Source organism: Ranitomeya variabilis, chromosome 3, assembly GCF_051348905.1.
Source record: "Ranitomeya variabilis isolate aRanVar5 chromosome 3, aRanVar5.hap1, whole genome shotgun sequence".
NCBI lineage: Eukaryota > Metazoa > Chordata > Amphibia > Anura > Dendrobatidae > Ranitomeya > Ranitomeya variabilis.
Genome location: NC_135234.1, coordinates 643542464 through 643565221, shown reverse-complemented (window position 1 = coordinate 643565221; position 22758 = coordinate 643542464). Strand labels below are relative to the sequence as shown.

Below are 22758 nucleotides of genomic sequence, written 5' to 3'. Positions count from 1 at the left end.
TTCTGAGCTCTGCCATGTGCTCAAACAGTGGTTTATCCCCATATATGAAGTATCAGCGTACTCAGGACAAATTGCACAACAACTTTTGGGGTCCAATTTATCCTGTTACCCTTGGGAAATTAAAAAATTTGGGGCAAAAAGATCATTTTTTGTGAAAATTAATATGAATTTTTTTTTACGGCTCTACATTATAAACTTCTGTGAAGCACTTGGAGGTTCAAAGTGCTCACCACACATCTAGATTAGTTCCTTAGAGGGTCTACTTTCCAAAATGGTGTCACTTGTGGGGGTTTCCACTGTTTAGGCACGTCAGGGGCTCTCCAATTGAGCCATGGGTTCCGATCTCAATTCCAGCAAATCTTGCATTCAAAAGTCAAATGGTGCTCCTTCCCTTCCGAGCTCTGCCATGTGCCCAATCAATGGTATACCCTAACATGTGGGGTATCAGCGTACTCAGGACAAATTGTACAACGACTTTTGTCATCCAATTTCTCCTGTTACCCTTGGTAAAATAAAACAAATTGGATCTGAAGTAAAAATTTTGTGAAAAAAAAGTTAAATGTTCAATTTTTTTAAACATTCCAAAAATTCCTGTGAAGCACCTGAGGGGTTAATAAACTTTTTGAATGTGGTTTTGAGTACCTTGAGGGGTGCAGTTTTTAGAATGGTGTCACTTTTGGGCATTTTCTGTCATATAGACCCCTCAAAGTCACTTCAAGTGTGAGGTGGTCCGTAAAAAAAATGGTTTTGCAAATTTTGTTGCAAAAATGAGAAATCGCTGGTCAAATTTTAACCCTTATAACTCCCTAACAAAAAAAATTATGTTTCCAAAATTGTGCTGATGTAAAGCAGACATGTGGGCAATGTTGTTTATTAACTATATTATGTGATATAACTCTCTAATTTAAAGGGACTCTGTCACCTGAATTTGGAGGGAACAATTTTCAGTCATATGGGTGGGGTTTTCGGGTGTTTGATTCACCCTTTCCTTACCCGCTGGCTGCATGCTGGCTGCAATATTGGATTGAAGTTCATTCTCTGTCCTCCATAGTACACGCCTGCGTAAGGCAAGATTGCCTTGTGCAGGCATGTACTACGGAGGACAAAGAATGAACTTCAATCCAATATTGCGGCCAGCATGCAGCCAGCGGGTAAGGAAAGGGTGAATCAAACACCCGAAAACCCCGCCCATATGACCCAAAACTGGTCCCGCCAAATTCAGGTGACAGGTTCCCTTTAAGGGCATAAAAAACGAAAAATTTGAAAATTGCTAAATTTTCATAATTTTCAACAAATTTCTGTTTTTTTCACAAATAAATGCAAGTCATATCGAAGAAGTTTTACCACTATCATAAAGTACAATATGTCATGAGAAAACAATCTCAGAATCACCAGGATCCGTTGAAGCGTTTCAGAGTTATGACCTCATAAAGTGACAGTGGTCAGAATTGTAAAAATTGGCCGTGTCACTTAGGTGAAAACAGGCTTTGGGGTGAAGGGGTTAATACCTCCCAGAATTGTGTTTACCTTTTTTTTCTGCTGCATCACACTGTTGACTCATGTGCAGTCTGTAATCTGTCATGTGCAGTTCTATTCCACTCATTCTGTAAATGTAATTTTTTTTAACCAGTTGTAGAATCTTACATTTCTTCTTGCTTTTTTAAAGTGTGATTACTTTTGTCTGGATTGTGAGATGCCATTTTCTTGGTGATTTTAGTAAACCGGAAGCAAATGGTTGTCAGCTATAAGAATGAAAATTGTTTTTTACATTGTTTTATCCTTTTTGCGTTAGTTTTCAACATTTACTGGACCAAAATTTTTTTTCTTGTTTTTCTGTTAAAACATGGCAAAAACAAAGCCAAATTTATCACCAGATTTCAGAAAGTATATTATTCTGAGAGTTAAGCCAGGCAAAAGCCAAAAAGAGGTAGTTATTGAATTGAACTGAGAGTCAAGTGTCACATATACTGTAATACAGAAAGAAAAAAGGTTATAGAACAGCTGACAAACCTAGAAGTGGACGACCACAGAAAACTTCCTCCAAAGTTGATCACATTATTAAGAAAAAGTCAGTATCTGATGTCTATAAAAGAGCTCTACAGACTTTGCATGAAACGAAAGACGAATATGGGATCAAAGTGAGTTGCCATACTGTGGTGCAATAGCTAAGAGCAGTAGGGTTGAATTCACAAGTTTCAGTCCAGAAGTCTTTCATCTCTGCAAAGAACCAGAAGGTCTGACTTGAGTTTGCCACAAAACACAGCCAATGGAAAAAGGCAGATTGGTCTAAGATGTTGTGGTTGGAACAATTCAAGTTCAATATGCTTGGCAAGCACTATATATACCACCCAATTGGAAAACGTAATGATGTAAGGTACCAAAAACCTACAGTGAAACATGGTGGTGGCAATGTCATGGTTTGGCGCTGCTTTTCTGCATCTGCCATTGACCCGCTCATAGAATGGATGGAAATATGAATGCTACCATGTACAAGGATATACTGAAGAAAGTAATGCTCCCACATTGTAAAACCAAAGTAAGCAGGGGATGGAAATTCCAGTAAGACAATGATCCTAAGCACATGTACCATTTAATAAATAAATTGGTTAGCAAAGAAAAATATTCGCCTGTTACAATGGCCAAGCCAATCACCTGATTTAAAACCCTATAGAGCACCTTTGGGTTGAGTTAGAGCGACGATTCGGGGCCCATACCCATTGCAATAAAGATGAATTGTTTGCAGATTTGCAAATGGAATAGAGCAAGATCCCTCAGGATGTCTTTAATACCTTTGGGGATTCAGTGCCCCGTCGGTGTGGTACAATAATTAAAGCAAGAGGTTATGCTACAAAATACTAAGTAATGGCATTGTAAACAATTAATTACCCTGTATATTGTGATCAATAAATAGTATATGCAAAACTTTTGGCAGTTAGGTTTTTTTTTAATTAAATGGCCATACCTAAATTCTAAAGCATTTTGGTTAAAATTAAGGTCTTGCATTATGACAACTTCATGCACTTTACTTTCAATTCATCACCAGCAAAATGGCATCGCAACAACCAGCCAGAAGTAATCACACTTTTTAAAAAATGCAAAACTTTTGGTCACCATTGTATAAAGGTACCTTCACACTAAGCGACGCTGCAGCGATACAGACAACGATGCCGATCGCTGCAGCGTCGCTGTTTAGTCATTGTGTGGTCGCTGGAGAGCTGTCACACAGACTGCTCTCCAGCGACCAACGATGCCGAAGTCCCCTGGTAACCAGGGTAAACATCGGGTTACTAAGCGCAGGGCCGCGCTTAGTAACCCGATGTTTACCCTGGTTACCATTGTAAATGTAAAAAAAAAAACCACATACTCACATTCCGGTGTCCGGCATCCGCTTCCCTGCACTCCTCCTGCATCCTGTGTCAGCGCCGAACATCTCCGGCATCTCCCACAGAGCAGAGCGGTGACGTTACCGCTCTGCTTTACAGCCGGCACTTACACAGGATGCAGGAGGAGTGCAGGGAAGCGGACGCCGAGCACCGGAATGTGAGTATGTGGTTTTTTTTTTTACATTTACGATGGTATCCAGGGTAAACATCAGGTTACTAAGCGCGGCCCTGGTTACCAGTGAAGACACTGGTTACCCTGTTTACCAGTGTTTACCCTGATGTTTACCCTGGTTACCAGTGAAGACATCGCTGGATCGGTGTCACACACACCGATTCAGCGATGTCAGCGGGAGATCCAGCGACGAAATAAAGTTCTGGACTTTCAGCAACGACCAGCGATCTCACAGCGGGATCCTGATCGCTGCTGCCTGTCAAACACAACGATATCGCTATCCAGGATGCTGCAACGTCACGGATCGCTATCGTTATCATTGTAAAGTCGCTTAGTGTGAAGGTACCTTTAGTCTCTGCCCATTGTTCAAGCTTATCTAGATCCTTCTGAATGCTTTCTCGGTCTTCTCTAGTGTTAGCTATTCCTCCTAGCTTGGAATCGTCTGCAATTTTGATTAGTTTACCTTCAGTTCACTTGTCTAGATAATTTATAAAAATGTTGAACAACACTAAGGCCAAGATAGCGCCTTCAGGTACCGCACTTGAAACACTCTTCAAATTGGATATGCAACCATTTATTACCACTCTTTAAATAGGATCACTGAGACAGTTATAAATCCACCTAACCGTAGCCTTGTCAATTCCATACTTGGCCATTTTTTCAATAATGATAGTATGAGATATTTTATCAAATGTGTTGCTGAAGTCGAGATATATTAGATCTATCGCTTTTCTCTAATCCATTCAGTCAGTGAATCCATCATAGGAGGTTAGATTAGTTTGGCATGACATATTTGCTACAAAGCCATGCTGGCTCTGGTTAATTACTGTATTTTCATCCAAGTACTTACATAAATACTGTTTAATAGTTTGTCCAAAGATCTTTCCTGGTATAGCCCTGGTATAGAAGTAAGGCTCACTGGCCTGTAATTTTCCGGCTCCATCCCCTTTCCTTTTTGAAGATAGGGACATCATTTGGCCTTCTCTAATCTTCTGGGACTTCTCCTGTTCTCCAGGAATTTTGAATGATTCTGGCTAGTAGTTCTGCAATTTTTTCTGCTATCTCTTTCAGTAACCTAGGATGTAAGTCACCTGGACCAGGAGATTTAAACTCATTTAAATTAGCCAAGTGTTCCGTCATCATCTCTCTGTTTTCAGATAGTGCAGATTATTTTATTCCTTCGATAGCGCAGTGAAGATATGTTGATGTTACATTTGCTTTCTTAGAGAACATAGATGCAAAGTTCGGCTTTCTCACCTTAATTTTTGACCACTTTACCCTTTTTCAGCTTGTAAAAATCCTATAACATCTTTGACTTATATTTTGCTTTTGACATACCTCAAAAATCCATTTTTTGTTTCTTTTGGTCTCCTTTGCAAGCCTCACTTACTGGCTTTAGCTGTTCTAACACTTTCCCTGTATTCCCTGCAGATACAATTATAATCTTCTTTAGATATGCCCCCCTCTTTCCATTTGATATACATTTCTTTTTTCCTTTTTAGTGTTTAAGTTCTATGTTCATCCATCCTGATATTTTTAAATGCTTTCAATTGTTCTTTTTCGGAATTGTTACTGATATTGCAGTGAGAATTTCATTTAGCAAAATCTCCCATCCTTCTTGGACATTTCTGTCTTTTAGAACATCCAGGCATTGGACCTTTCCTAACCGCTTTTCGAGTCCATTAAAATCTGACTTTCTACTTTAGAGTCTGAGTCCTCGCTGGTCTTCCTCCTCTTATGGTCCAAAATTCAAGGATAGCATGATTGCTGCCTCTTAAATTCCCAGTTTTGAATAAAAAATATTTTCAAAATAAAAAAGCTAATTAAAATTTTTAAGAAAATCACTTTTCTAATGCAAAAATAATATAATGGTCACTCTTATCCTATACAATTTTTGCATATATACATATTTACACAATATGATGAAGTTACCTGTCAGGTGCAATGCCCAGTTCTGGCAACCCCTTATAACTTGTCCATAAAAGACCCCTAGGCATTTTTTGCTAATTCTGTATTACCCACAAAAGTAAATGCAGACGTGGCCCCAATTGCGTGATATCCACCATGTAGTGGTCTCTTGGTGTTTTGGTGCTTGCTTCCACTTGTAAAAGTTTAGACAAAGGGGGTAAAAATGGGTATGCCACCCTCATACATATAAAATAACCTGTTGCTATGTGAACCTACTTTGCAACCCGTTGAACTGTCCAGGATTTTGCTAATATTGTGCTATATATGTTACATGCAATGGTTTAATCTGTGTAATGTGTTCATTTGTATTATCATGTCTCCTTTACACTGCTGTGTACAGAGTAAGCGCTCTTCTTGTCTTTTGTTAAATCTTGAAAGGGTTTTGCAGACAAACTGGATGCAGAAGAAGGAAGACGTCTGCAAAATACATAGATTGCAAATGGGGGTAACATGAAGGCTATGACTCTGTTCTGTCTGTATTGTAGAGACAACAATGTACTGTCGGATCATCATATGATATCAATGAAATCTATTGATTTATAATGAGTCTTAGCAAGCTGTCTAATGGTTTAATAAGAAAAAAAAAGTCCTCAACTTCTAATAGATCCTCTGATGCTAATATGAGCTTAGACCGTTACATTTTATCACTTTCTGGAAAAATAAAATTGTAGGCAGGCCTGGTGTCTTTGATACACATCTTCTGATCGCAGATTCACCCTAGCTACAATAAGGATTTCTGACACACCGATTGAGATCTATACACAACTTACATTGCTCATAGTAATTCTTGCCGTAGCTGTCTTTAATTTCTTTGGGGAGATTTTCCCAAAGGCGCTTTAAGTTATTTAAATGAGCATCAGCTGAATACATCATAGGTGTTTTGAAAGCGCCTGGTTCTATAATGGAGACTTTTATTCCAAACTCACGTAGTTCCCTTCTGTAAATAATAAAAAAACACATTAAATCTTTGAGCTGGGGTGACAGAGAAAGTGGCATCAGAATCAGTTCAAATTTGAATGAAGTGACTGCTAATTTGATTTCTGAGTTTTTTCTATGTTAGCTGTTTTTTTATATTAGTGGTAGGACCCGCAATATTATGAGGACCCTTGACGATGGGTTACGGGCTTACTTTATTTTGGCCAAAATATTAAACCAATACCTCATATAGTGTATGTGTTTATCATATGCATAAATTTTTTTGCACTATATCATATCCTTTTTTGCAGGATGTGGCCAGGCCTCTTTATGTTGGTTAGGTTTTTCTGGGGTGTCTATCACTGTGTGCTGCATATTATAGTGCTGGGCAGCCCACCTGTTAATACAAGGGGCGTCATTAATAGGTTGCATACCAGACACTGTGCACCACACTTAACAGTGTGACTGGCGTCCTATGTGAGTTAAAGCAATGTGCATTTTTTCTACTAGGCAGCCAACCTCTGCAATGTTTGGAGGGTGGGGGTGGTTGTTTTTATCAAGTAGTTTGCACCTGTGCCGCTCCTAGCCTTTATCAGTGGAGGCCTGCTGCATCCTGCTAAGTGTGCATTTGTCATCAGACAGGGTTTTGGGAAGGCCGTATCTCATTGTATGTATTTTTTCTGAGTTTTTTCTATGTTAGCTGTTTTTTTATATTAGTGGTAGGACCTGCAATATTATGAGGACACTTGACGTTGGGTTACGGGCTTACTTTATTTTGGCCAAAATATTAAACCAATACCTCATATAGTGTATGTGTTTATCATATGCATACATTTTTTTTGCACTATATCATATCCTTTTTTGCAGGATGTGGCCAGGCCTCTTTATGTTGGTTAGGTTTTTCTGGGGCGTCTGTCACTGTGTGCTGCATATTATAGTGCTGGGCAGCCCACCTGTTAATACAAGGGGCGTCATTAATAGGTTGCATACCAGACACTGTGCACCACACTTATCAGTGTGACTGGCGTCCTATGTGAGTTATATCAATGTGCATTTTTTCTACTAGGCAGCCAACCCCTGCAATGTTTGGAGGGTGGGGGTGGTTATTTTTATCAAGTAGTTTGCACCTGTGCCGCTCCTAGCCTTTATCAGTGGAGGCCTGCTGCATCCTGCTAAGTGTGCATTTGTCATCAGACAGGGTTTTGTGAAGGTCGTATCTCATTGTATGTATTTTTTCTGGGAATTCCTCCAAAATGGCAGTGATAATTTTATACAATGTATGACTGTAGTCAAGAAAAGACTGCATGGACTTCCCCAAAATACCTTTCAGCTGTGTGGGATTTCTCCATCTTTTTCTCTTCCCTGCCCTAGCATCAGATCACTAAGTGAGGGCCATTTCTATGTAATAACTGCAGTGAATTTACAAAAGGGTCACATGCCAATATGACGCTACACACAATGCCTTGCAAAAGTATTCGGCCACCTGGAACTTTTCAATCTTTTCTTTAAACATAAAGATTCCAAATGTAAATTTTTGGTGAAGAATCAACAACAAGTGAAACATAATTGTGAAGTTGAACGAAATGTATTGGTTATTTTAAATTTTTGCGGAAATACAAAAACTGAAAAGTGGGGCGTGCAATATTATTCGGCCCCTTTACTTTCAGTGCAGCAAACTCACTCCAGAAGTTCATAGTGGATCTCCAATGATCCAATGTTGTCCTAAATGCCCAGTGATGATAAATATAATCCACTTGTGTGTAATCAAGTCTCCGTATAAGGGCCGAATAATATTGCACGCCCCACTTTTCAGTTTTTGAATTTCCCAAATTTCCAATTTTCCAAAATTTAAAATAACCAATACATTTCGTTCAACTTCACAATTGTGTTCCACTTGTTGATTCTTCACCAAAAATTTACATTTGGTATCTTTATGTTTAAAGCATGATATGTGGGAAAAGGTTGAAAAGTTCCAGGGGGCCGAATACTTTCGCAAGGCACTGTAACTGCCACTGATTATCCTTGATTGCCCATCTCGCTCATGTCTCTTTCCAAATTATTCAGGCCACTTAGACACATAAAACAACATGCCTATTAGAAGATGGCAGAATGTTAGACACACCATTTCAGAACAATTATACTATCCGCAAATCAAATTTAGTTAAAAAAAGTTGCCAAACCTGGCAAATTTGAATTTCAAAGTTATTAAGGGCAAATTATAGCCTAGACCAGATGACAATGATGATGATGATGATAGTAACAATAATAATACACTGTGTTCCAAATTATTATGCAAATTGGATTTAAGTGTCTTAAAGATTTAATTGTTTTGTTTTTTCCAATAAACTCATGGATGGTATTGTGTCTCAGGGCTCAATGAATCACTGAAATCAGTCTTAAAAACATGTGATAATTAGTTTTCCAGGTGATTCTAATTAAAGGAAAACTACTCAAAAATGATGTTCCACATTATTATGCAGGTCACAGGTTTCAAGCATTATGGGAAATAAAAAGGATCTCTCTGCTGCTGAAAAGCGTTAAATAGTGCAATGCCTTAGACAAGGTATGAAAAAATTAGATATTTCACAAAAACTAAAGAGTGATCATCATACTCTGATGAGATTTGTAACTGAAATAGAGCACAGACAGAGTTCATGCAAATAAAGGCATAATGAGGAAGTTTTCTGGCAGACAAATTCATTGGATTAAGAGAGCAGCTGCCAAAATACCATTACAAAGCAGCAAACAGTTATTTGAAGCTGCTGGTGCGTCTGGAGTCCCTCGAACCTCAAGGTGTAGGATCCTTCAAAGGCTTGCTGTGGTGCATAAACCTAATATTCGGCCACTCCTAAACAGTGTCCACAAGCAGAAACGGTTGCAGTGGGCCCAGACATACATGAAGACTAATTTTCAAACAGTCTTGTTTACTGATGAGTGTCGAGCAACTCTGGACGGTCCAGATGGATGGAGTAGTGGATGGTTGGTGGATGGCCACCATGTCCCAACAAGGCTGCAATGTCAGCAAGGAGGTGGAGGAGTCATGTTTTGGGCTGGAATCATGGGGAACCAGCTGGTAGGGCCCTTTAAGGTTCCTGAAGGTGTGAAAATGACCTCAGCAAAGTAAATAGAGTTTCTGACTGACAACTTTCTTCCATGGTCTAAAAAGCAGAAACATGCCTTCAGGAACAAAATCATCTTCATGCATGACAATGAATACCTCTGAGTAATTGGCTGCTATGGGCATAAAAGGAGATAAACTCATGGTATGGCCACCATCTTCCCCTGACCACAACCCTATAGAGAACCTTTGGAGTATCATCAAACAAAAGATCTATGAGGGTGGGAGGCAGTTCACATCAAAACAGCAGCTCTGGGAGGCTATTCTGACTTCATGCAAAGAAATACAAGCAGAAACTCTCCAAAAACTCACAACTTTTCAGTTTTTATTCATTTTGGAGATTATACTGTTATCATTGGGAGGTTTCTTCAATAAAATTCGATGTATAATCTAATGGGTGATGACTTTTATCAGACTGACTGTCATTTGCACTGACCATTTAGGAAAATCCTGGACCCGTGGAAGCGCACAAGCGCGAAACGGCCGTAGTCCTCTCCTCACTCCCCGCACCCTATCCCTCACCTGCCGCCTCTCCATGTAAAGTTCGTTATGTTGTGAAACTTCAATAAAAGGACAAACCACAATTCAGCAAGATCTTCGGTGAGTGCCACTTTTTTCTTTTATTGTATCGGACTGTTCATATACACCTTCTTCAGTGAAGCACCGCCTATTGATTGCTACTAGCACACGTCGGAAAGTCCGCAAGATATCCTGTTTCCATAAAGGGTGGCGTGACTCACATGAGCCTGGTGCCGGTTACTCTGTATAATTTTACATTTGCAATAAAATTTATTGTCCTTCATAAACTTTCCAGCTCAAAAAGGAAGCAGAAATTAATAACAATTCCATCTTTGGCTAAGAGAGTAAATCAAAGGATCTCACAAACTTGGTGTCACAGGAACATCAGCTATGCCTTTCTCCAGCCTCATCACAATTATTACACCCTGCTGAGCTACTCCAGCTGCCTTTTATTATGCCTGTGAGACCCAGACTGGATTATGGGAGTGACCTTTTCCAATCAGACAAGACCCAAAATCCAGTCAAAACAACCATCTCAATAGTTATACAGTTGTGCTCAAATGTTTACATACCCGGCCAAATTTTTGCTTTCTTGGCCTTTTTCAAAGAATATGAATGATAACATCAAAACTTTTTCTCCACTCATTGTTGGTGGTTAAGTGAATCCATTTGTTGTCAAACTATTGTGTTTTTTCTCTTTAAATCATAATGACAGCCAAAAACATCTAAATGACCCTGATCAAAACTTCACATACCCCATTTCTTAATACTGTGTATTGCCCCCTCTAACATCAATGACAGCTTGAAGAATTTTGTGGTAGTTTTGGATGAGGTTCTTTATTTTCTTAGATGGTAAAGCTGCCCACTCTTCTTGGCAAAAAGCCTCAAGTTACTGTAAATTCCTGGGCTGTCTAGCATGAACTGCGCGCTTGTGATCTCCCCAGAGTGGCTCAATGATATTGAGGTCAGGAGACTGAGATGACAACTCCTGAACCTTCATTTTGTTCTGTTGTAGCCAATGACAGGTCGACTTGGCCTTGTATTTTGGATCGTTATAATGTTGGAACGTCCAAGTGCTTCCCATGCGCAGCTTCCAGGCTGAGGAGTGCAAATTTGCCCCCACAATTTGCTGATAATGTGCTGCATTCATCTTTCCTTCAACTTTGACCATGTTTCCTGTTCTTTTGTAGCTCACACATCCCCAAAACATCAGCGATCCACCTCTGTGCTGTACAGTAGCAATGGTGTTCCTTTCATCATAGGCCTTGTTGACCTATCTCCAAATGTAACATTTATGGCTGTGGCCAAATAGTTCAATTTTGGTCTCATAACTCCAAATTACCTTGTTCAAGAAGTTTTGAGGCTTGTCTCTGTGCTGTTTTGCGTATTGTAGGTGATATACTTTGTGTCATTTCCACAGTAATGGCTTTCTTCTGGTGACTCGACCATGCAGCCCAGTTTTCTTCTAGTGCCTCCTTATTGTGCATCTTGAAACAGCCACACCGCTAGTTTTCAGAGAGTCCTGTATTTCAGCTGATGTTCTTTGTAAGATTTTGTTTGCATCCCGAACTATTTTCCTGGCAGTTGTGGGCAACATTTTTGTTGGTCTACCTGATTTTCCATTTATTAATCACAGTTTGAACGCTGATAACTGGCACTATCAATTCCTTGGATATCTTTTTGTATCCCTTTCCTGTTTTAAACAGTTCAACTACCTTTTCTCCTAGATCTATTGACATTTTTTTTGCTTTCCCCATGACTCACAATCCAGAAACATCAGTGGCTGGATCAAAGATGCAAGAGTCTGTCTGGATCCCAGATACTCACTTAGCTTTTATGCACAAATACTGATTACAAGCAAACAGGTCACAGGTGAGGATGTTACCTTTAGTAGCCATTCAAATGCATTTGTGTCAACTTCTGTGCATGTTATCAGGCCAAAATCACCAGAGTATGTGGAATCTTGATCAGGGTCATTTGGATGTTTTGAGTTGTCATTATGATTGAAAAAGAGAAAACACAATAGTTTGACAATATATGGCTTCACCTAAACACTAACCATGAGTGAAGAAAAAGTTTTGGCGTTACCATTCATATTCTCTGAAAAAAGGCCAAGAAAGAAAAAATCTGCTTGGGTATGTAAACTTTTGAGCACAACTATAATAATGTAATCAGACCCACAGCTGTCCACTATTGAAGCCCAGAGTATGTCACAGTTATACCTATTACACCGGGTGTATAGAACTCCTACATTTCTCCATAAAATAGGAGTGAGGGCAAATTATGCATTCCCAAGATGTTGAATGGGTTCCGCTGATATTTGACATATGTTCTGGGTGTGTAGTTCTCTTGAAGATTTTTGGAAACCCAATGTTGCTTACTTAAATGGTGTCTTTGGTGTAAACGTCACGTTGCAACCTATAGTTTGTGTGATGGGGTATGTAGATGGAGTAATTGAAGACAAAAAAGAAAGATTGTCTATTAAAAGGGCACTTTACCAAATTAGAAAAAGTATAGCAGCACACTAGTTAAGTAATTCTCCTCCAAAATTTAGAGAATTTAGTTAGAAGATTCATTAATGAATTCGGTTGGAGGAAAGGGATGTAAAGCCTGTCATGGTTCATCAATTTTGTCATTACTGGGTTCTATAGCTGGGTAGATTTCTCACTTTGAAATAGGGTATACATTGGAATATTGCATTAAATATACTGTAGAACAACCTAAGTTACACATGACTAATATGGGTCTACTGGACAAAGATGTGCACACATCACAAAATGATAGAATACAACATTCTGCTCCCATGTTTCTATGTACATGTTCATTGTCTTTGTATTGATAATGTGATTACTATTATACAATATGTGTAATTACCTTTGGAAAATATTGCAGAATCTGTCATTTTTATACCAATAATTATTAAACTGCATCAGCAGTTTCTAGAACGAACAAAGGGTGGGAGGACGGGGGGTTTGTATGGGAATTTGTGTTAATGTTTGTTTATGTTGTATTAAAAAAAAACAATAAAATGTTATCTAAAAAAATTTATTGGTATTATATTGCTCATTCATAAGGTATTACATATTCTTGGGTATATTTTGTTGCTATAAAAGCCTCAAAAAACTTGTTAAAAATTTATTGGCATGATATTGCTCACCTGTAGACTATTCTGTGGTCCTGAGTACATTTTGTTGGTATATAACCCTCAAAAAACTTGTTCAAAAATTTATCAGTATTATATTTCTCACCCAAAGACAAATTTTTTTGTTACAAAAATTGACTAATGATATATATATATATATATATATATACATATACTGTAGAAACTACTTTGCATGAAATTCTGTTGGTTTGAAATAAAAAACGAAAATTATCATTCAGCAGGTGTACAAATTTGGTCCCTCAGTACTCGGTTCCCAGCCACCACTATTTCTCCTGTTGTGGTGTCCCCGCCTTGTACCAGCATGTGTCCAGGAACATCACCCATGCCCTTACCAACACGGTTACTGGGATTGTCCACTTAACGACCAACACGTAAACAAGCGCTTGAGGCTAGGTTGCTACATTTCCCTGACTGCACACTGGGTGAACATTGTGGAAGCAGGGGGCGAATCCCACCCTGGCACTGCACTCATGCTACTGACGCTGAGTATTGCTGGCCCTATTTCCATCAGGCTTTCCTTCACTACCTGCACCAGTTCCTGAACCCCATCCTGCTCCTCCTCATCCTCCTTCTCCAATGTGCTATCTCAAAGCACGTCATCTGCATCAATCGTAAGCTGGAAGCTCTGCAGCACTGCCTCACTGAAGCGGTAACAGGCTCTGCTGAAGCTTGTTTGTCTAGGAGACAAACCGCACACTGCAGCAGGGTTACGGAAAGGAATAACAGACCAGACAGATCTGTGGCTCTCGCCGCTGAACCTACAACCAGGCATGATCGTATGTGATAATGGCCGTAACCTGGTGGTTGTTGTGAAGCTTGGCAAGCTCACACATGCACCATGCTTGGCCTACATGCTCATCTTCGTAGTTCCACTGTTTCTGAAAACCTACCCAGATTTGCCAAATGCTTCAAGTTATGCCACTAATACAAGCTATTTTAATAGCATTTATCTGCATCAATCTTCCTAATATTAGAAGTTTTTCATAATCATGCTCAAACTTACCTTAAACTGTCAGAGAAAGCCTCCACACCATACTTTGACAGGCAATATCCTCCACCAATAGTGGACAGTCTTCCCAAAGAACTAGATACATTAACAATACGTCCTTTGGATTTTCTTACAAGAGGCAGTAAATGTACAGTCACATCCACCATACCAATCAAATTCACATTCATAACCTTCAGCAAATCTTCTTTTTTTTGCCATTCATTGGGAGCAAGAACGAGGGCATAGCCGGCATTATTAACCAAGCCCCAGAGCCCTGCAATGTAGAGAACAGAACTGATAAAACACAGTATCTAAGCATATAGTTATTTGTTTATATAGCTATACTTTATCAACTTTTATTTTTTTCTCAACAGGAACACAAGTAAACACATATCTTTCCAGTAACCCCATAACCTTGCTCACATTATAACAGTGTTCTTGTATTTTTCACAAAACAACTTCTAACTTTCTGTCAGAAGAAAATAGTCCATCTTCTCTCAGCCATCTTGATAGTAAGAATCTGTCTGCAGTCACTAGCTTTGGTAACTAAATATTTTGTGATACCTTTTCATATCACATGGCGAAATCTGGCCAGTTCACATCTATCAAAAAACTATAAGCAGCAAGTCAAAAGAAACAAAAACTCAATACTACCTGACGGTGACATCAACCCCCCCAACTATTACCTCACTTGCCACCACTACAGGGAGATGTGCACTAGAGATGTGCCTTTTCTGGGGCGGCTGAGAGCTGATGTTTTAGCTGGGGGAGGGGGCAGTATCCATGGCCTCTTCCAAGGCTGTTAATATCAGCCTGCAGCTGTCTGCATAGCCTTTGCTGGCTATTAATTATGGGGGGGACCCCACTTCATTTTTTTTGGGTCCCGCATTTTAATAGCCAGTAAAGGCTAAGTATACAGTTGTGAGCTGATAATAATAGCCTGGGAAACTCCATGTGTATTACCCGATTCCCGGGCTATTAACATCTGCCCCGAGTTGTTGGCTTTCCCTCTGCTGGTTATGAAAAAGGAGCCCACGTCATTTTTTTCCAATAAATAATCTTTTATTAATTAAATACTTGTACAGTAATTTGCACACACACTGTACTAATTGTATTTGTCATGGTCATCTATATATTTACCTATTCTATATGTATTTACTGTATGTATTCCAGCTCTATCTTGTCGGCTCCTGCTGTGATTTTACACTACCGCGGATGCTGAATAACCGGCTTTTTTTCCTATCGGTTTAACCATCTATCTATGTAATATATATATATATATAAATATATGTATGTGTACTGACATCTGGCATCTATATATATTTGTATTCTATGTGAATATATCTATTCTATCTATTCTCTTCTAACCTGTCAGAGTGATTTTACTGTACCCGCATATGAATTACCAGCTTTTCAAATGCTATCAGTGTGTAAAAATTGGACAGAACTGGCCCCCACAGTCAGGCAAGTGTGAGTCTAGTGCTCACTAGGGATGCCTAGTATACCCCATTTTTAATTCAGTGTTTGTATGTGAGCACAGTATTTGTTTTTTGTATTGTGTGGTCAATTTTGTGGTGGGAACCAACATACAGGTTCGATTAATAAAGTTTATAATTTTAGGGATAAGTAATATGATAATATAATTGAGATCCTGGTCAGTATCTATTTTTTCTAGTTTGTTCAGCGCACTACACCACTAGCGAACTGAGACAAGTGCAACGATGTTGTGGGTTGAATGGCAAACAAAAGCTGCAATGTGTTGACAAGCCGCACCACCAAGTCTTCCACAAAGTACAGTTTCAGTAGCCAAGAGGCTGGGCCTCATAATCTTCAACCTAGTCCTCCTTCCTTCCCCATCAAGAGTGCCAGGAGACATATGACCCCAAACCTGGGCACTTCCTTTTAATTATTTTGGCCTCTCACAGTGCACCATTACCATGAGGATGTGGAGTGCAGTGATGCTGAAACATTTTAGCACCCACGGCCAGGAGAAAGGCCTGTTGGGGAAGGTCAATTGATGTCTGAAGAGGTGGCGGATAATCATGAGGCATAGTTGCCATCAGGTCAACCTCAAATCGCAGCTCTGAAGGAGGATCAGATTGAGGAATTGGAAGATGATGTGGTCGATGATGAGGCCACTGATCCACCCTGGCACGGTGGCACACCTAGCAAACACAGCAGTGCAGAGAGGGATGGATCCATAGCAAGAAAACAGGCATGAAGATGTAATGGTTTGTCCAGAGGTCAACTGTTCCACAGCCCCCCCCTCACTTGGCTAGATAACAGGCTAAGGGTGAATTGTTTCCCTGTATGGCAGTTTTTTCTGAAAGTCCTTCCCAACTGTAATTTGCAACATCTGCCAAACCAAGCTAATAAGAGGCAAAAACACTGCCAACCTGAGCACCATTAGCATGCAAAAGCACATGGCAGCCAAGTACCCCAGTAGGTGGGCAGAACACCTGGTACCAAATCTGTGTCTGAGGGTCGAACCACTGCCCCTTCTTCTGTTTTAGGGCCGTCTCAATCTGCTTACCATGACGCAGGCACTGATGCCTCCTGCCCATAACCAGTGGTTGCACACACACAACAGTCAGCAACCTCATCCACTTTGTTGTCCCAGCACAGCGTTCAGTTGTCCTTGCTCCAGATAATTACTATAAAGCAGAAATATCCAGCCACCCACCCACAAGCCCAAACGCTGAACACCCACATTACCAGATTGCTAGCCCTGGAAATGTTGCCACTTCGACTTGTGGGAACAGAGTTTTTCCACAACTTCTTGGTGGTAGCATCCCCACGGTACTCGATTCCCAGCCAACTCTATTTTTCCTGATGTGCTGTCCCCGCGTTAGTATGTGTTACACAATATCAGCCATGCTCTGGCCAACTACGTCAAATTAAAGGTCCACCTAACCAAAGATACATGGGCAAGTTCTTGTGGACAAGGACGTTACATTTCCCTGATGGTACACTGGGTTAACCAGGTGGAATCTGGGATAGAATCAGAGGCTGGGATATCACACATCTTAACCACACCAAGAATAGCGTGCCCAGCTTCCATCAGGGTTTTTCTCTTCATATTCCAATTCCTGTCTCTCCTCGTCCTCATCCTCAGTGGAACTAGCTTCCCCATCACTCCCCAGCTGGGAAGCATGCTCTGCAGAAGCTCATCTGTTTAGATGATAAAGCTCACAACGTAGCCGAGCTGTTGAAAGGAATAAAAGAACAGACTAATCAGTGGCTCTCCCTGCTGAACCTCCAAGGTCTGGTTGTGTGTGACTTGGTGGCGGCCTTAAAGCTGAGCAAGCATTCCATGCATGGCCAACATGCTGAACTTGATTGGGCAGCGGTTTTTCAAAACATATCCTGACTTGCCTGACCTACTTTCTAAGGTGCGCCATGTCAGCGCACATTTCCCAAAGTCATCTCAGGTTTTCACCAGTATAGCTTTGCTGCAGCAGCACTTTAATTTGCCTCGTCACCAACTGATTTGTGATCTGCCCACACGCTGGAATTCGACCATCCATATGCTGGCAAGGCTTAGTGAGCAGCAGAGGGCAGTCTCTGAATTCAAGCTTCTTAATGCCCATCAGAGTAGCCCTCAGCTCCTACACATAACAACTGCTGAGTGGGTGTGGATTGCTAGCCTATGTGAGGTTCTTCACAACTTTGAGTATTGTGCCAAGATGGTGAGCACAGATGACGCTATTATGAGCATAACCATCTCACTGTTTTGTCTATTAAACTGTTCATTGCAGAATCTGAAATAGGAAGCTTTGAATGCTGAGCAGGTTGCTATGGAGCAAGATTGTACAGTGGCTGATACCACACAGCCCAGCTTCACACAATATGCTAAGGCCACATTGGATGAAGATGAGAAACAGGAGGAGGAGGAGGAGGTAGAGGAGGAACAGGATTTTTTGCTCTGTGCTACAGAGAGGACTCCTAATCCCAGCTTCATGCCTGTCTAGCATGGATCGCCGGAAGAGGAGGAGGAGGAGAAGGCTATGCATTGTGAGGAGGAGAGGATGGTTAGTGTTTTTCCTGGTGAGGACACTGAACGTTTGACTCTTTGTAGTCTGCCACACATGCCTTTCTCAAGACTCATGTGAAAGACATTTTGTCCACCATGAAATACTGGCTGTGCACCTTTCTTGACCCACGGTACAAGGAGAAATTTGCTTCTCTAATGTTGGAAGCAGACAAGCCATTTTCAGTGCATGTATGCCAGAGGACCATAGTGGAAGACTTGCTCAAAAGATTACCCTCAGACAATGCTGGTGGCAAAGGTACCGGCTCTTTTCACCCACAAAGTTACAGAGGAGGCCAAATCCACCAGGTAAAACTCAGGTGGGGGGGAAATATCCACCAACTGGGCCATTTTCATGAGACGGTCCATTCAACAAGAGCTATCTGTGGGTGTAACTATGACAAGGAGGGGAAAGTTGACCGAGATAGTGAAGGACTACTTAGGAGACCATGCCAGCATCTGTCCTCATTCTTTAATACCCTGTAACTATTGTTTGACCAAGCTGCACATTTGGCCTGACCTCTCCTTGTACACCTTGGAGGTACTGCCATGCCCTGCCACGCCCTGCCACAAGTGTGTTGTCTGAGCAGGCTTTAGTTCACCAGGTGCAATCATACTAGCTATTGCAGCTAGAAGATCTAGAAACCTGAGGGATCATCTAGTCCGCAGCCACTACACCGGTGTGCCTGGTAATACATTTTTGGATCAGGCTAAATTGACTAATGGATGTTTTCCATGTAACCGGTGTGTGGCATGTACTAATATTGACCGAATTGATAAATTTGAAAATCAGGAAGGGTCACGTACATTTCCTATTAGAAAGCGTATCACTTGTAATAGCAAGTATGTGATCTATTATGCGGTATGTCCATGCCGGAAGATCTATGTCGGCATGACTACTAGACCACTAAAAATTAGGATCCGTGAACATATTTTGGGTATTGTGGCGGCGGCAACAGCAGAGGATGTCACAGCATTAAAAACAATTCCACGTCATTTTAGACGGTACCATGGCTGTAATGGGGACCTCCTTAGATGTAGGGGGATTGATATGCTGGATATGGACATCCACGGGGGGGAATATGACTAAAAGGTTGGCTCAACTTGAGTCCAGGTGGATATGGACCTTGGGTACGGTCCATCCATCTGGACTCAATGAAAATATTAGCTATGCCCCCTTTTTGTAGCCACAATCAAGTATTTCATCCCATTTGCTACTATTGCCCTGTATGTGTATTTTAATATCATGTTTGTGTGTCTAATTTATTGTTTTATCATTCTTTTTAGTAATATTCGTCTCATGTACATATTGTTTCTTTGGGCAAGTGTGTGGAACGGCAAAGAATTGGACATGTGTTTTTGGAGAAAATGTCTTTCCGGACGCCTTCAATGCTAAAAAGTTGATGTCATATTATGTATTACTGCCGTTATCTTTTCACTGGGCTTGTGGGCTGTTGTGGGTTTTGTTAATTAATTATTTATTGTATTCATCATACTTGCCTGCTATACTATGGTTTTGTACTATGAGGGGCGTTAGATTGTATGTTGCCTCCTAGTTCCTCCCTCTGACGCGTGTTGTGTCCACTCACTGCCGCGCCTGCTTGCTCTCGGCGTCTATGTGCGAGACAGGAGCCTCCCTGGCCCCGCCCTTGTAGTGACGCCGACGCTTGCTGGCATTGCCGTTGACCGGGCAACCACACGCGTCACTTCCGGAGGTAGGAACGTTATTTCCGGCTTTGCGGTGTTTCCGCAACCGCCGGTTACTATAAAACATGGAGACAGTGTGTGCATTTCACGGCCCCTTGAAAAAGGAGTCCGAAACGCGCGTCGGGGCGTACGCGCTACCGCGGGTATTGGCAGCACATCCACCACAATCTCGTACAGGTAACTATCTGGGCATTTGCCAAACATCATGGAGTGTAATAGCCGGGTTAGGTACTGGTTGTGGGGATGGATGTGAATATTTGGGTCAAATATCTGGGGTGTTGGCATTATCACATAAGATTGCTACTGCAAATAAAATTATATACCTGTGTCTACCCCTTGGTACTTTTTTAATTACCATTTTAAGGTAATATTTTCTACTCCTGTTGCCATATATCCCGTGGCTGTGCATGTGTATGGGTAATTGTGTGCTATGGGTGGTTTTTGTCCCTCTTTGTACACACCATGGTTATATGCTTTTATATATTGGTTCTAAATAAACTTTGTGATTTTACTCCAAATATGGCCTTCTGATCATCCTTTTTTTGCTATCTATAGAGCAAAACATACCAAGGCTTCCATCACAGGGCCCCCCACCTCTGCGATACATACCATCCATCAATCACATGACCAGTCGCTATGCCACACAGCCTTACACAGAATAATAATATGAGTAATAGAAACATGCTCTATATATATGCTGCTAGATCGACATAGTACCTCTGTTATAAAGGGAAATTTTATAATAAATATGTGTGGGTGATATCCGAAGTGCTGTGACAGAATGAATCCAGATATAGTTGTAATGTACACTTTGGTGGTTTATTCAATGCATTTCAAAGCCTATGGGTGCGTGTCCACGGTACGGATTGTCGGCGCTTTGGTCGGAGCGGAAAACCCGCTCCGCCCAAAGCGCAGCACCTTTCTGTATGTGCAGTGTTTCAGAATGTGTTCATTGAACACATCTGGAATCACCGCACCCTACATATAGGACTGTGTTATTTACCTTGCGGCGACGGAGCTTCGGCGCAAGGTAAACAGACATGCTGCGTTCTAAAAAGACGCGCCGCACGTACATAAATGCAGGGCCGCCGAATTTGTGTTTGCACACATAGTGGAGACAGGATTTCATAAAATCCCGTCCACTATACTGTAATATCTGGACGCTGCGGATTGAATGCTGCAGCTGTATGCAGAGTTCAATCCGCAGCAAATCAGGATGTAATCCGACCCGTGGACACATACCCTATGGCTTCTTCTTCAGGAAAATACCAAAGTGGTATACTCCTGAAGAAGAAACCATAGGCTTTGAAATGCGTTAAATAAACCACCAAAGTGTATTACAACTATATCTGGATTTGTTCTATCACAGCAGCGCATATTTATTATAACGTCTCTGAAAAGTCAGTTTGCCGACCTGTGGATCTGCGGCAGCTGACATCTACATGCTTTTACTCTGCACCATCAGGTGAGCAGTTCTCTAACATTGATTGGAGTAATCCATGGAATAAGACCCTATTTGCGCTTTTTTGTTACTTACTATTCCACTATAAAGGGAAATTTGACTTAATACCTCTGTTAGCATACGCCATATCCTGCTCATATACACATCACCCCAGTAGGTGGGCAGCGAAACACCTGGATGCAAAATCTGTGTCTGATGGTGAAACCACTGGCCCTTCCCCTGTGTTACTTCATTCCCTCTCTGCTGTCCAGGAGGAAGGCGCTGAGGCCTCCAGTCCACAACCTGCAGTTGCACAGACAACAGTCAGAAATCACGTCCAGTTCGTTGTCCCAGCGCAGAGTTCAGTTGTCCCTTGTCAGCATATACACTCACCGGCCACTTTATTAGGTACACCATGCTAGTAACGGGTTGGACCCCCTTTTGCCTTCAGAACTGCCTCAATTCTTCGTGGCATAGATTCAACAAGGTGCTGGAAGCATTCCTCAGAGATTTTGGTCCATATTGACATGATGGCATCACACAGTTGCCGCAGATTTGTCGGCTGCACATCCCAAAGATGCTCCATACAAGGCAGGATGGATCCATGCTTTCATGTTGTTTACGCCAAATTCTGACCCTACCATCCGAATGTCGCAGCAGAAATCGAGACTCATCAGACCAAGCAACGTTTTTTTAATCTTCTACTGTCCAATTTCGATGAGCTTGTACAAATTGTAGCCTCAGTTTCCTGTTCTTAACTGAAAGGAGTGGTACCCGGTGTGGTCTTCTGCTGCTGTAGCCCATCTGCCTCAAAGTTCGACGCACTGTGCGTTCAGAGATGCTCTTAGGCCTACCTTGGTTGTAACGGGTGGCGATTTGAGTCACTGTTGCCTTTCTATCAGCTCGAACCAGTCTGCCCATTCTACTCTGACCTCTGGCATCAACAAGGCATTTCCGCCCACAGAACTGCCGCTCACTGGATTTTTTTTCTTTTTCGGACCATTCTCTGTAAACCCTAGAGATGGTTGTGCGTGAAAATCCCAGTAGATCAGCAGTTTCTGAAATACTCAGACCAGCCCTTCTGGCACCAACAACCATGCCACGTTCAAAGGCACTCAAATCACCTTTCTTCCCCATACTGATGCTCGGTTTGAACTGCAGGAGATTGTCTTGACCATGTCTACATGCCTAAATGCACTGAGTTGCCGCCATGTGATTGGCTGATTAGAAATTAAGTGTTAACAAGAAGTTGGACAGGTGTACCTAATAAAGTGGCCAGTGAGTGTATGTTTGTTCACAAATTGTTAGTTACATTGTCCGGTGCTGCAAAAAGATCATTGCTGACTTTTCCAGG

At 41.3% G+C, this 22758-nt stretch overlaps 2 protein-coding genes across 7 annotated transcripts in view; one reads left to right on the top strand and one right to left on the bottom strand.

Annotated features, from left to right (window-relative positions):
• The window catches only part of LOC143816821 (retinol dehydrogenase 7-like), a 368622-nt gene that overhangs the window by 18966 nt on the left and 326898 nt on the right, over positions 1 to 22758 (top strand). The window lies entirely within an intron of this gene.
• LOC143816820 (retinol dehydrogenase 7-like) overlaps positions 1 to 22758 on the bottom strand; it is a 77768-nt gene that overhangs the window by 6711 nt on the left and 48299 nt on the right. For all 6 annotated transcript variants that reach the window (XM_077297684.1, XM_077297686.1, XM_077297688.1 and 3 more), the window contains 2 exons: positions 14242 to 14500; positions 6294 to 6460 (listed from right to left, as the gene is read on the bottom strand). In XM_077297684.1, the coding sequence (XP_077153799.1) occupies positions 6294 to 6460; positions 14242 to 14500 (426 nt within the window). The remainder of the gene's footprint in view (positions 1 to 6293; positions 6461 to 14241; positions 14501 to 22758) is intronic.